At 47.1% G+C, this 14564-nt stretch overlaps 4 protein-coding genes across 4 annotated transcripts; 3 read left to right on the forward strand and 1 right to left on the reverse strand.

Annotated features, from left to right (window-relative positions):
- Positions 1–166: 166 nt before the first annotated feature.
- Positions 167–5411, forward strand: EYB26_008333 (uncharacterized protein; the record flags this gene model as incomplete). The annotated part of the gene is made up of 6 exons (XM_054267588.1): positions 167–457; positions 506–944; positions 996–4888; positions 5112–5134; positions 5200–5258; positions 5341–5411. The coding sequence occupies 6 exons, from the start codon at positions 167–169 to the stop codon at positions 5409–5411; spliced, it is 4776 nt and encodes a 1591-aa protein (XP_054123563.1).
- Positions 5412–7505: 2094 nt separating this feature from the next.
- On the forward strand, positions 7506–8606 carry EYB26_008334 (uncharacterized protein; the record flags this gene model as incomplete). Its single annotated transcript, XM_054267589.1, has 4 exons — positions 7506–7628; positions 7697–7932; positions 7983–8388; positions 8445–8606. The coding sequence occupies 4 exons, from the start codon at positions 7506–7508 to the stop codon at positions 8604–8606; spliced, it is 927 nt and encodes a 308-aa protein (XP_054123564.1).
- A 677-nt stretch (positions 8607–9283) lies between these two features.
- On the forward strand, positions 9284–12547 carry EYB26_008335 (uncharacterized protein; the record flags this gene model as incomplete). Its single annotated transcript, XM_054267590.1, has 2 exons — positions 9284–12273; positions 12346–12547. The coding sequence occupies 2 exons, from the start codon at positions 9284–9286 to the stop codon at positions 12545–12547; spliced, it is 3192 nt and encodes a 1063-aa protein (XP_054123565.1).
- A 284-nt stretch (positions 12548–12831) lies between these two features.
- On the reverse strand, positions 12832–14347 carry EYB26_008336 (uncharacterized protein; the record flags this gene model as incomplete). Its single annotated transcript, XM_054267591.1, has 3 exons — positions 12832–14074; positions 14136–14143; positions 14204–14347. 3 exons carry the CDS (start codon positions 14345–14347, stop codon positions 12832–12834), a joined length of 1395 nt encoding a protein of 464 aa, XP_054123566.1.
- Between the last annotated feature and the right edge of the window lie 217 nt (positions 14348–14564).

Genomic DNA, 14564 nt, shown 5'->3' on the forward strand with positions numbered 1-14564 from the left:
GCGACTGACTCCGCCACTGTCCGCGAGACACAGACCAATTGCCATCACAACAAGCTCCAGTCGATCTAGCCAACCACATTCAAGGGCCGCGCCTCAAGAACTGCCGAGAGCCTACGACCACTTCTGTACTGCCTTACGAAGCAATGAACATTCGACTGCGTTGCCGATGAGCTCCACGAACGAGGGGATTGATGAAGGTGCCCGTGAGGATGAGCTTGATCTTGGCCAGGAAGATGAGGACCTCCCTGCCCATGTCAATGGACAGTCCGAGGATGCGGACGATGATATAATAGAAAACAATGAGACGGAAGAACCAGCAGATGACCTGCCATCGGTGAATGTGGATAATCAGGACGACGACCAGCCAGATGAGGGAACTCCTCATTTTCTGCTGCAGCAGGCACTGGGCAGCGCCGATGAGGTCTCGTCCATTCCGGACGATACACCATCTTTGCATGTGAGTGATAACGGCCCTATCCAACACTGTTCGTTCTAACAAGCTCAGGGCTCTCTGCAATCCTCACCCAGCAGCAGCGCCATCGCCTTTCGAGCTTCTACCAGATCGAGTCCTGGCCCCGCTCACCGTCCATTCGACCTACGCTTTCAATCGAGATTATCATCCTCATCCTTTAGTAGTCCGCGACCATCATCTCCACTTGTATTACACACGCATTCCCGCAATTCCTCGTTTGCTAGTCAACCTCCTCTTTCCAATACACCTGACCTCGAGCCTGATACACGGCAGGCTCCTTGGGAGGTCGTACGATGGACAAAGCTGCGCAAGATTGCAGGACAATCATTCTCGGAGATTGGTCGACGGAATTTTGGTCGTCCGACTTGTGTATCAGTGTCGACGGCTATCGTGCTAGGGACTTCTAAGGGCATTGTGCTTATTTTTGACTACCAGCAGAATCTAAAGACGATTATTGGTCCCGGAACGAAGGGTCCGTTTTATTTCCCTTTATGTATGAAGTTTCACTAACTTACTATTACAGCTGTCGAAGCTGGCGCCGTCACCTCTTTGGCCATATCCGCAGATCACACAACTGTCGCAGTAGGACACGCACGGGGCGAAATATTCACATGGGAAATCTCGAGAGCTTCGCGACCGTTCCTTCACATCCCGCCTATACCAATGTCCCAACACGTTCAGGGGGGCGCTCCTGATGCTCATATAACCGGGGTTGCCGTCATCCATATCGGATTCCTCGGCACCAGACGAACCGCCTTGGTCTCTGCCGATGATCGCGGTATGGCGTTTTCACATTTGGCAACTCGAGGCATGGGAGCGGTTGCTAGAACAGTCAAGACAACTAGGATACTAGGGCGCTACCCGGAACCTCCTTCAGAGGAGGCCAAACCCAAGAAACCCAGCTCTGTTCTTGCTTTCTCACCTCTGCCTCTAGGCAATGTTGACCAGTCAACGGATGGTCTCGGCTTAGTCGCAATGCTTACACCGTATCTACTTGTTATCGTGTCAACTACCCCCGTGGCACATACCCAGTTCAAAGCGCCGCGACCAAAGGAGGTAGGGTCTCACAGTGTCATGAGTGCTGCATTGGCGTGGTTTCCCGCAATCAAACTAAAAGGAAAAGAGGAGGTATCACATACAAAGCTTGTTTACTGCTGGTCGAATGTCTTGACTGTACTAGACGTCCATGAATCAGATGTGGATGGCGAGCCCTCCAAGGATCGTCCGCCGGTTCTCGAGTTCCGTCCCAGAAATCGCTGGCGGGCCAACGAAGCCATTGTTGCCGTGCAATGGTTGAGTCGTTCTGTTTTGGCTGTGCTGACTATTACTCAGCAGTTGCTTATTCTTGAAGACAAGACACTTCGCGTGACAGACTCTTTTGATCTCCTCCACAAACATATTTACCATACTGATATCTTCTCATCTCACCTTCGTACTTTGGTGGAACATTACGATGAGGAGAATACAACAATGCATGGAGTGGTTGCAGATGCCTTTTATCAGAGTTTAAAAACCTACAAGGGCCGTCTCTTCCTGCTAGGGTACAATGAGTTGTCTGTGGGAAGTCTGTCCAACTGGGCTGATCGATTGCTTGCGTACATGGAAACTGGCGACTTTGTCTCAGCAATTCGACTAGCAACATCATATTACCAGGGAGATGCGGAGAAGTTGACAGTCGGGCTGCCCGAAGAAGACGATCTCCGACACTCGGTCGTCGAAGAAAAACTACTTGAGATGATATCTGCTTCCCTCAAGTTTGCCTTTGGAAGGAACGAAGATGCAGGCACTGAGCGTGTTCAAAAGTCACAATTGGAAGCTCTTGCTGATGCAAGCATAACTGCATGTGTTTGCATGGAGAATTTTGACTTTCTATGGGATGAGGTCTATGATTGGTATGATGAACACGATTCAGAGGGCATCTTCCTGGATGTCCTCGAACCTTTTATACGAGACAATAAAGTCAGGTCTATGCCACCAACAGCTTTGAAAGCTCTGATCAACCATTACTCAGCTACATACACATCGACTCGTCTTGAAGAGGTGATTTGCCTTCTTGATCCAACTACCATGGATATTGAGCAGGTGACTACGCTGTGCAAACAACATAACCTGTATGATGCTTTTATCTATGTTTGGAATCATGTGCTGTTGGACTATATCGGGCCTTTGGAAGAGCTTTTGGCATTTGCGACGCGCGTCATGGACTCTACTGACTCGAGTGTTGCATCAATCGAATATGAGAATGCGATAAAAGTATTCCCATATCTGTCATTTATTTTCACCGGACGCACATACCCTACAGGAGAAGAGATGAGTGACGATCAGGCAGTGAATGCGAAGCAAACATTGTATACGTACCTATTCACAGGGACCCATCTACCTGGCTCGAAGCAAAAACCATTCGGCGCGCTTCGAGCGGTTCTCAAATTTGATTCTTCTAGTTTCATGAGCATGCTGAATGAGGCATTTGAAGATAGTTTCTTGAATGACTCCGCTGATGCTGGTAACGGAGAATCTGAACAGGGACAAAGCTCCTCAGGATTAACTATTAACCGCCAGTTTCTTGTTAGTGTTTTGTTGGATGTCATGAGCAATAGCGAATTTGGTCCCGACGAAAGTATCTTTCTGGACATGTTCATTGCGAGAAATCTGCCAAAGTACCCTCAATATATTCTACTCTCGGGCTCCACATTGTATCAAGTGCTTGAACGATTGTGTCGATGGCCTACTCCAGAGCTTGCAGAGGACTGTCAACTAAGTGTGGAATATCTACTATCTACCTACCACCCGCCTGATCTTCAAAGCTTGATACCTCTTTTCAAAGAAGCGGGGTATTATCGTGTCTTGAAGTCTACCTACCGCGCAGAGAAGCAGTACGCAGAACTGATTGTGACTTACCTTGAAGATACAAGTGAGCGGGAGGACGTTTTTACGTGTATATATGAATGCCTGCGATCAAGAAGTGCGCTGAGTAGTAAACAACGTGAGGAGGTCTTGCAAGTGATCAAAAGCCGGGCGGGCGAGTTGGCACTCGTCAACGTCTCGAAAACAGCCTGCACGGTTCAAGAACTTATGCCTTCACTGCACGCAGTGTTCTTGAAGTCGTTGGATCAAGATGATTATAGACAGTATCACTATCTGTCGACATTGCTCGAGCCACAAGATTCCGAAACTGATTTGAAGGTCACGCCTGCAGAGCTAGAGAGGTCAATGGTCGAGTTATATGTACAGCTACTGTGTCGATACAATCGATCTCATGTAGCAGATTATGTCGATACACTCCGAGTCAACGAGTTGCGACTGGACGAAGTTCTCCCAGCGATGGAGGGAAGCGGTGTTGTTGACGCGGCGGTTGTACTTCTCGCGCGACAAGGGCAGGTCCGCAAGGCCATGGACCGTCTTTTGGCATACTTGAACACTCTAGAGTCCGGCTTGGTGGGAATTTTGACCAATGTGGAGGAGGCACCCGATGTCGCTGGTACGTTTGAAGCCGTTGGAGACCTTCTAGAAAGCGTGGAGAAGTATTCCGGAGTTGGAATATGGTTGTGTCAGGGACAAACAAAGAATGCGCAACCCATTCGAAATGGTAATGTGCCAAGCAACAAACGTGCTTCTGTTATGGCTTTGCAGGAACCACTTACATTTGAGGAGAAACTTTGGCTGGATTTGATTGATGCAGTTGTGGGCATGGCGCGTAACATTTCATCGCTTCTACAAAAGACGTCGACACCAGAGAAACTGAAGTCCTTGTTACTATCTGAAGCTCAGGACAAAGCCGCCGAGGGAGATGTGGAGTTGACTTCTTCATTCCGGCACTTGGTACAGAAAGTATTCACTGCCCTGCTGACCAGCACGACGACCGGCGGACCATCACCCGGTGAACGAACGGGAGTGTCATTCTTACGCATCCTGCGGGCTTTCCTTACCCAAGCTGCGACTACTTCCCCGTCACTATCCGAACTACGCTCCGTACTTGCATCTATCTTTTCTGCATATACATACGAAGAATCCTTACTATCTCTAGCCAATGGCATGCTAGATAAGGATTTGTTTGTCCACGTGAACGAGGTGAACAAGCTTCGACAACACGGATGGAGACCTAGAGGACAGATGTGCGAGATCTGCCGTCGTCGTATATGGGGACCTGGAGCAGGTGCATCCTTGTGGACTGCATGGGAACGAAAGAAGGATAACGAAGACCGACGACGAAGCGAGCGGGAGGCAGATGATCGGAGCGCACTCGCAAAGGGCAAGGGACCAAGCAAGAACCGAGATGAGGATGGTGGAAATTTGACCGTCACCAACCGCGGCAGTAGTAACACGGACACGGCAACGGACGGTGATGATGACGATGATAATGCATCATTAAATGACACTGGCGTGAATTCAAAAGGACTAGGATCAGGACCAGTGGTGGTATTCGCATGTCGCCATCTCTATCATCGAAGTTGTCTAGTTACTAAGACGAATGCCGCGAGAGACGGAAAGTCAGAGCCACACCGACAAATGCTCAAAGTCGGACACGAAACGAGTCGGGAACTTTCCTGCATGATATGTACATGACAATAATACCTTTTTCTTTTCTGTTGGCTGTTTGATTTATTTTTGTTGTCACGATATTACATTGTAACCTATCTAGCATATATTTGCATATAGTTGGAGGTACGTATCAAGCTACGTATCTATCTGTGACCTCATCTTGTTTACGTTATATACTTACTACCTAGTGCCCCCAGCCTCCGAGCAGGTAGTGCTTTTGCTGTAGTGGTTGAAGTAGTTTATGCAGGTACGTACTGTCATCCTTAAACCTTACAGTAAGAATGACTAAAAAAAACATTTGAGCTTGTGAAGATACTCACTCTTAGTAGGCCTAGGTACCTGCGCAATTATCCAGTTGATATCAGATTTTGATGACTCTTATACTTATGATATTACGTAGTATATTATTATGTTTATCCATGCATGTTTCACACCATCCAAATTAGTGCACTGCCGGGCATCGAACAAAAGGAAGAATAATGACATTATTGCGAGACTTAAGGGTGTGTATTCTTTACTAGTTGGTCTATTTCGCAGGCTGTGAAACCTTAGAGCTACTTTAGGCCTTGAAAGCACTCCATTATTAATCTTTCGGCTTCCCGATGGTACCGGTATACAAATTCTAGTCATCTGCCTAGACCCACAGCAGCACGCCTCTCACGTGGAAAACCCCTTCATCCGGCTTTACCGAGTAATAAGCACGTATACGTACTACGTATGAGATACCATTATGGGTAGTCCAAAATCTTGGCTACTCGATACGGGTACGGCCAAGGCGAGTAATATGCCGGCGATCCTAAGTAATGGATGGCTATGTCGGGTGCGGATACAGGGACTCGAGACACAGTGTGCCATGATTGCCGTCGGCCATGGTATACTCAGTAACTCACATCAAAAAGCAAAGAAGGACGGAAATAAAACTCCGATCAATATGAGTAGGTGCTTGCTGAATCAAAGGTTTGATCAAACAGGCCTAGGCCATCGAGCAGGGCCCTGTAGCGTATTAGGGGACAGTATTAGGTAGGGGACACTTAGGGCTAGCCGGTACCAGTAGCTCGGATTCTTTTGTTTACTTCTGCCTTTTCGCCGCTTGATAGCTGCTGGACACTCTTTCAAGATAATCGACTCATCTCGGCCAAATTATCTTTTATTTCGCTTCAAAGCAATCGGATTACGCTCACGTCTTCTGTCCCGTCAGCACTGCCGTTAGTTCTGACCCATCTTTGATCCCGTCCTCGTTGACCCGTCGATAGCCGATCACCAGCGGTCATGGTACGGCGGACCGAATACTAAATGATAAAAACGCATACGCCCGTAATACGAGAGATATTAAGAATAATTACATATGACCACATAGTGATATTTAATTTCCACGTAATAACTAGCTTGACAGCCAGGGTTATAGGGAGTATGATTATAAAACATAACTAATTCGTAACTAACCAACTAGATTGATATAACGTCCTACGCAGCAGGGTTGGATTGATAGTGTAGCTATTCGGTACATATACCTGTATCCACTAGTTAACTATTCCGTGTACTAAGCTCTCTCAGAGGCCTTACAGCAAGCTTGGTTGGCCGGCTCGATAGCCAGTTTAGGTAATACCCAACCGGATAACTAGTTAACTAGTTAACTTAACTAGCCAGCCTGGTCCTCAGCTTGATAGCCGGCTTGACATCTAGCTTGGCTAATTGAATGAAGTGATACGATGGAGATTATCAAGGCCGTGAGTATGTGATCGAAATCCATACGTGGCTTAGCCATATGTGAATTTTACAAATTGTCACGGATACCGTACCGGTAGGTAATCCGTAATACCAACGTCGATGTTCGGCAAACTATAGTCCTCCATACCATGCCACCTGTTGTCCATACTCTACTCGCTTATAGTATGTAGTACACACTAGGGTACTCGGTACCTAGAAGTTTTATGGCTGATGATACGTTCTCTTGCTGACCCACTCAGATCACAGATCACCTTTCCATCCCCTGGCTAGTGGTCTAGTAGCCGGACTACTTTTTTCTTCTTTCTTTCGAGGTTGTCCGACCGCTCAAGACGCCTGTTTCCTCAGTGTACGCTCACTGTGGGGTATTACTTAATCATATTGACAGGGCTCAAGGCCTGCGTCCCGCCTCAATCCTACGTAGTAGTGTCCGGGGACCGGCCTTGTTGAACAAGTCAAACATGGTACATATCTATATAGAAATGTTATATAATGATTCCAGACCCTTGCCTACTCGGTGCTTTTTTTATCTTCTTCCTGTCACTACGCCTTTCACCCTGTGCTTGAATGGTTCATCCTCATTCCTTCAAGCTTCGTCCAAGCCTAGTGTTCTGACAGTACACTCTTTATTATTGTTGTCATGTTGACTCCTCTATGATGAGGCATTGCACTTCCCGCAAAAAATCACACGATTTTTATCATTCTTTAAAACTAAACCCCATTTCAACTGTTTGATATTCAGCCACTCCCTCACGACAGCTCGATCAACATGCGTTCTTCGACTCTGCTTCAACTGGCTGCCCTCGTCGGCTTGAGCAGCGCTCAACATTACGTTTTGTATGATGCCTATCCAACTGGGATGGAATTTTTCAAAAAGTTCACTTTCTTCCACGTATGTATCCTCTACTCGCGGGAATAATTCCCAGATGAACTGTCTTCTAATATGATATGTATTGTCAGGGTGACGACCCTACCGGTGGCTTCGTTGAATATGTCGATGAGAACACCGCCAAAACTCTTGGCTTGATCTATGCGCACGGTGACGCTACCTATATAGGTGTCGATTCCTCAACTACCGCCTCTAGTACCGGCCGTCGGAGCGTGCGTCTGACCAGCACCGCGACCTACACTCGTGGCTTGTTCGTTCTTGATCTGGCTCGCATGCCAGGTTCCATCTGTGGCACTTGGCCTGCCTAGTAAGTTTGCGCAAAAGGTTATGATACCGAATGATACTAATACCAGCTAGTTGGACCGTCGGAAGCCACTGGCCGGACGACGGCGAAATCGATATCATCGAAGGAGTTAATCTGCAAACAGCCAATCTCATGACACTGCATACCAGCAAGGACTGCACCATCAACGACTCTGGCTTTACCGGTACCCTCCGGTCACGAGACTGCTCGCCTCTGGGCTACGGTTGCAGCATTGAAGCGACTTCTTCTGCCTCGTACGGAGATGGGTTCAACAGCAACGGTGGTGGAATCTACGTCATGGAATGGACAAACAAATATATTCAAATCTTTCAATTCAATCACAGCAGTGCCCCCGCTGACCTGATTGGCGGTACCCCTAACCCAGGAACCTGGGGCAAACCTGTGGCTTATTTTGCGGGTGACTGCAATATCGACTCTCATTTCCGCAACAACCGGATTGTACGTTAACTCTTTACATCCCACCCCTTATACACAAATAATTAATCATCTTCTAGGTCCTTGATACCACATTCTGTGGTAACTGGGCTGGCAGCGTCTGGTCCACGAGTAAATGCTCCCACTTGGCAAGCACTTGCAATGACTATGTGCAGAACAACCCTTCTGCCTTCAACGGGACTTACTGGCTCATCAATTCGTTCAAGGTCTACTCAAAATAGACAAAATATCTTCAGACAATACGACGTCACGTATCTTTAATATTTGTCGTTGTCACCTCCTCTTGCTTCACAACCACCCCCAAATATTGTGGTTTGTGCTCGATTTGATACCTAAGCCTATACAGGATGCATGCTTGTACTTGAAGAGCAGACAACCATATACATATCAGTATATATGTCAACAGTACATACCCTGGACAGCGCTTTGTTTTTTCATTTTGGCTTTTTCGATTGTGTTCTCAGAAAGAGGGAGAAGAGTTTGGGGGACTGATTGCACGCTCAACACTATCTTTCTTCTTCTTTACCTTCGTTCCAAGGTTGTATATATTCGACATCTACTTGGGTAAATCCGAATTTACATTTATATATAGTTTTTGCTCATGAGCAGTTGTTATGCATCGGAGGGGTAGTAGGTAGTACTCGAATTAGGGCTAAGGCTTGACTTCCTGGATAGAAAAATACAACCAATCAACTTGTAGCTATCATGTGATAAAGCGGTCAGTCGTAGTCGACCAATAAGAGGGCTTGAATCCTAATCAATATTGATCGATAGCGGTGAATAATGGCAGTAAAAAAAGATTAGCAGAAATTTTGTCCATAAGTTTACTGAATCCACGCCGAGGTCTTCGCTGTTTTCACTCTCCATTCTGACCGAGTGTGGTCACTACAGATTGAAGATGCCGCGCAAAGCTATTGACTCGCGCATCCCCGCGCTCATTCGAAATGGTATCCAGGAGAAAAAACGAAGCTTCTTCGTCGTCGTCGGCGATCGCGCTAAGGACGCAATCGTCAACCTCCATTGGATCATGTCTGGCGCAGACGTGAAGCAAAACAAATCCGTGCTTTGGGCATACAAAAAGGATTTGATCGGATTCAGCAGTCATCGCAAGAAACGAGAAGCCAAAATCAAAAAGGAAATCAAACGGGGCATTCGAGAACCAAACTCCGAGGACGCATTTGAATTGTTTATCAGCTTGAATCAGATTCGTTATGTTTATTACAAGGAGACCGAGAAGATCCTGGGTAATACTTATGGGATGTGTATCTTGCAGGATTTTGAAGCTATAACGCCGAATTTGTTGGCGAGGACTATTGAGACGGTTGAGGGTGGTGGCATTGTCTTGCTGCTCTTGAAGGGAATGAAGAGTTTGAAGCAGTTATATACACTATCGATGGACATTCACTCGCGGTACCGAACGGAAGCTCATGATGATGTCGTTGCACGATTCAATGAACGTTTCATTTTGTCACTGGGAAGCTGTGATTCTTGTCTTGTGGTGGACGATGAATTGAATGTTCTTCCAATCTCAGGTGGTAAGAACGTTGCGCCTCTTCCGCCGCCAAACCCCACCGAAGACAACAAGTCACCCGCGCAGAAGGAATTGCAGGAAATCAAGGATAGTTTAGCAGATTCCCAGCCGGTGGGGTCTCTAGTCACACTCGCCAAAACAGTTGACCAAGCGAAGGCTTTGCTTACTTTCGTCGATGCTATTGCTGAAAAGACACTTCGGAGTACCGTTACTCTTACCGCCGGTCGTGGTCGAGGAAAGTCTGCCGCCTTAGGTGTAGCTATCGCCGCTGCTGTTGCCCATGGATACAGCAATATCTTCATCACATCCCCCAGCCCAGAGAACTTGAAGACTCTTTTTGAGTTTGTATTCAAGGGCTTTGATGTTATGGGATACATGGATCATGTTGACTACACTATTCTTCAGTCGACGAATCCAGCTTTCAACAAAGCCATCGTTCGTGTCAACATTCATCGGAATCATCGCCAGACTATTCAGTATATCCAGCCTCAAGATGCCTATGCTCTCGGACAAGCCGAACTTTTGGTTATTGATGAAGCTGCAGCAATTCCCCTACCTCTTGTACGAAAGCTTTTGGGACCGTATCTGGTGTTCATGGCCTCAACGATTAATGGCTATGAAGGTACTGGTCGGTCGCTGTCATTGAAACTCATCCAACAGCTCCGCGAGCAGAGTCGTGGCGCCAGTCTCAAAGATGCCGATACTGATATTGCAGACCGCTCAACAGGCAAGTCAGCAAAGAATTCAGAGAAAGGTATCATCGGTAGCAGAACATTGAGAGAGGTTACACTGTCTGAACCGATTCGTTACGCTGCGGGTGATTCTGTGGAAAAGTGGCTCAACAAAGTTCTGTGTCTGGATGCTACTCTTCCAAAGTCGAAGATGAACACACAAGGATGCCCACATCCATCGCAGTGTGAGCTGTTGCACGTCAACCGTGACACACTCTTCTCTTTCCACCCCGTGTCCGAAAAATTCCTCCAGCAAATGATGGCCTTGTATGTGGCGAGTCACTACAAAAACTCGCCAAATGATCTTCAATTGATGAGTGATGCACCTGCCCATCAGCTTTTTGTTCTAGTTCCTCCTATCGATGAGGAAGCTACAAAGCTTCCGGAGCCACTGTGTGTTATTCAAGTTGCCCTCGAAGGTCGTATTAGCCGGGAAAGCGTCATGAACAGTCTCAGTCGAGGTCAGCGTGCCGGTGGTGATCTTATACCTTGGCTTGTTAGTCAGCAGTTCCAAGATGAAGACTTCGCAGGATTATCAGGAGCTCGTGTTGTTCGTATTGCTACAAATCCAGAATACTTGAACATGGGCTACGGTTCACGCGCTTTGGAACTTCTTGTTGATTTCTATGAGGGTAAATTTGCAAATCTTTCAGAGGATGTCTCGTATGCTTCAGAAGAGATGGTTCGAGTTACAGATGATCAACTCGAGAATGCCAATCTGTTGGATGATGATGTCCATGTACGAGATATTCGCTCTATGCCTCCATTGTTCGGTAAACTCTCTGAGAAGCGGCCCGACACACTTGACTACGTTGGCGTCAGTTACGGTTTGACACCGTCGCTACACAAATTCTGGAAGCGAGCATCCTTCAGCCCTGTCTACCTCCGTCAAACTGCGAACGAGCTTACGGGTGAACACTCATGCGTCATGCTCCGAGCATTGGCTGCAGGATCTAATGATATCAGCTGGCTCAGTGCCTACACCAGAGATTTCCACAAACGTTTCCTCTCCCTCCTGTCTTACCAGTTCAAGGAATTCGCATCTGTTCTGTCGCTTAGCATTTGTGAGTCCGCTACCGCTGGATCTAAGCTAGATCCTTCATTCTCGCCATCACGCTTGACAAAGCCTGTGCTCGACGCCGCATTCTCACCGTTCGATCTCAAACGTCTTGACAGCTACGCAAATAACATGCTCGATTACCATGTCATTCTGGACATGGTTCCAACCATCGCTCAGTTTTATTTCCTAGGTAGCCTTCAAGGCAAGGTCAACTTGTCTGGTGTCCAACAATGCATCCTGCTCGCAGTCGGTCTCCAGCGAAAGAACGTTGATGAATTGGAGAAAGAATTGAACCTACCATCCTCTCAGCTTTTGGCTATGTTCATCAAGATCGTCAGGAAGATATCTACCCATTTCCGCGGATTGCTTGAAGGCGCCGTCGCTGCAACTCTCCCCGAAAAGCTGAATACCGTCGATGCTTCCGGTGCCCATGACGATGTCATTGATGACAAGTTCCAACCCCTCGAAACCGGTCTAGAAGAAGAATTGCGCGAAGGTGGAGAACAGATTGATAAAGAAATGAAGGAGAAACAACGAGCCTTGATAGACGCTCTCCCTCTTGACAAGTGAGTCCACACTAAGCCTTCATCTGGTGTATAACAGGCGAAGAATAACAATAACTGATCAAAAGTCTTCAGATACGAGATAAATAACGGAACAGCTGGTTGGGAAGAGGCCGAGAAACAGATTCGTAAAGGCGGTGCAGCCACTGTCAGTGTTAAGAGTACCAAGACTTCTAAGCGCAAGGCAGGTGAATCCGCACGAGAGATCTATGAGCAGGAAATCGATTCCAAGATTCAGAAGAAGATCAAGAAGGGAACAGAGGGAAAGAGGAAGTGAATGATGTAGCAATGATATAAAAGTTTTACTTTCGATCGGGTTATTGCATGTGGTGAGAGGCGTTTTCACTTGATTCTTCTGTGGGCTATGGCATCCGGCGTTGAGACAGATCTTAGGATACATTGTTTGCGCTTATCATATATATTGCATATTGTAAATAATCAATATATGTTGTAAATGGTCAATTGCTCGATATACGTACTGAAAAATATACCTACTACTAAAAGGTATTCACTCACATGGGTAGTTACTTTCTATCATAACAGAATCGCCCAATAGAGCAATTAAAGCTCATCATGTGGCACTTCCTTTTCTACCTTCTCCTTTTCTGGCTCTTCTGCCTTTTCTTCGACCTTTTCTTCTTCTGCCTTGATCACGCCTTCGGGCAACTTATTCTTCGACCCTTCACCGAGTCTAATCGAATCAATCCAACTCTCGACGCTGTGGAGACCGAATCCATCTTCAGAAGAATAATGACGCCACCAGCCTCGTCGACCATTGACCGCGATGATTTCCGTAGTGCTGGTCTCGGAAAGTCCTAACTCAGTTCGTAGGATCTTTGCGTGCGAGTTGATTGCTGGTACACTGTAAAAGGGAAGATGATGGCCAGTCAATTTGTGTGAGAGTTCTGAGACGGTGGACAAAGCCTCTTTTGCAGATGCAGGGAGCTCAGTATCTGGAGACTCTGTCTCTGCTAGAAGGGTTAAAATGCAGGAGCCTGATTTCGAGTTTAGGCATTTTGCTTCTAGGTCTTCAGGGGTAGCGAGTTGGGCGACTTCGGGAACCTTGACTGGGACCTTGACTGGCTTTTCTTCTGGTGGTATTTCTACCTTTGGGCTTGGCAAGTCTGTGGGTATGTCGCTGTCTACAACGGTCGAGCTTGACGATGAGGCAGGCTTCTTCGGCGAGCTCGACTTCTTTTTCGGAACGGCCGGAGCTGGGTCGGGATTGGGCTGTGCAGCTTGGCTGAGGAATTCGAGCATGAGCGCTTTCTTCATCTCGCCTTCGTATACCACTGGCTCCGAGCCTCCGGCTGGTAGGAGAATAAGGGTTGGAAACGAAGTGATGCCGAATTGCTCAACCGCCTTGGATTCTTTACTTCTGATTTGCGCAAAGTTGATACCTCCAAGGAAATCAATAGCCAAAGAACGCAGGAGCGCACTAGTAGTACCCTTCTCAGTAAAAAGCAAGGCCTTTGGAGACTCATCGGCCGCTATCCAACTCTCATAATCCTTGTTTGTGAGTTTCTTGACATAGTTCGGAATCCTCTCAACAACCGCATCGACAATAGCCTTTGCGGCTCTCTGGCCCTGGTAGTCTTCCACACGCGGCTTGCCGGGCTTCTTACCAGGCACCACAATCTTCAAGGTTGGGAAGCCCTGAACTCCCATTTGTCCGCAAAGCGGTTTGTTTTCGTCATCGTCACAGTTGATGGCCGCGACTTTGGCTAGACCTTCGAGGTTTTTGGCGGCTTTTTCGTAGGCGGGTTTAAGGTTTTGGCAGTGACCGCACCATGGTGCGTAGAATCTGTGATCGTTTAGTATGGATGTCAATCGGCGGTAGAAGTTGGAACTGATGGAATGCGTACTCTACAATCTAATAAAAGATTCACTTGTTAGCCACCACCTAGCTATATAAACCGAGAAGATTGCATACTGATGTGTGGTTTGACTTGTTGATTAGTGAGTCGAAGTTCTTTGCATCCACCTGAAGCACAGGTGAGCTTTTAGTGTATAGTCCAGCAGCTGATGCTCCTCCCAACAGGGAGGCAAGCAGCGCCCATTGTAGATGGTGTGGCATGTCGAGGTAGAGTATGTAGACACTGACAGTGGTAGTATTCACAAATCAAAGATTCGATGAGATTTTGTGCTATAGCTGTGGCATAATGTATTGATCGATTTAAAGCAGGAGGGAAATTGCCAAAGAGAAATGGAAACGGTGGCCTGACAGCCCTTGTCACATCTCTTGCAAGGTGTCCTGAATTGAAGCTCTTGGCGGGGAAACCCGAGCTTTTCTC

The sequence above is a fragment of the Talaromyces marneffei genome, chromosome 6 (assembly GCF_009556855.1).
Source record: "Talaromyces marneffei chromosome 6, complete sequence".
Taxonomy (NCBI): domain Eukaryota; kingdom Fungi; phylum Ascomycota; class Eurotiomycetes; order Eurotiales; family Trichocomaceae; genus Talaromyces; species Talaromyces marneffei.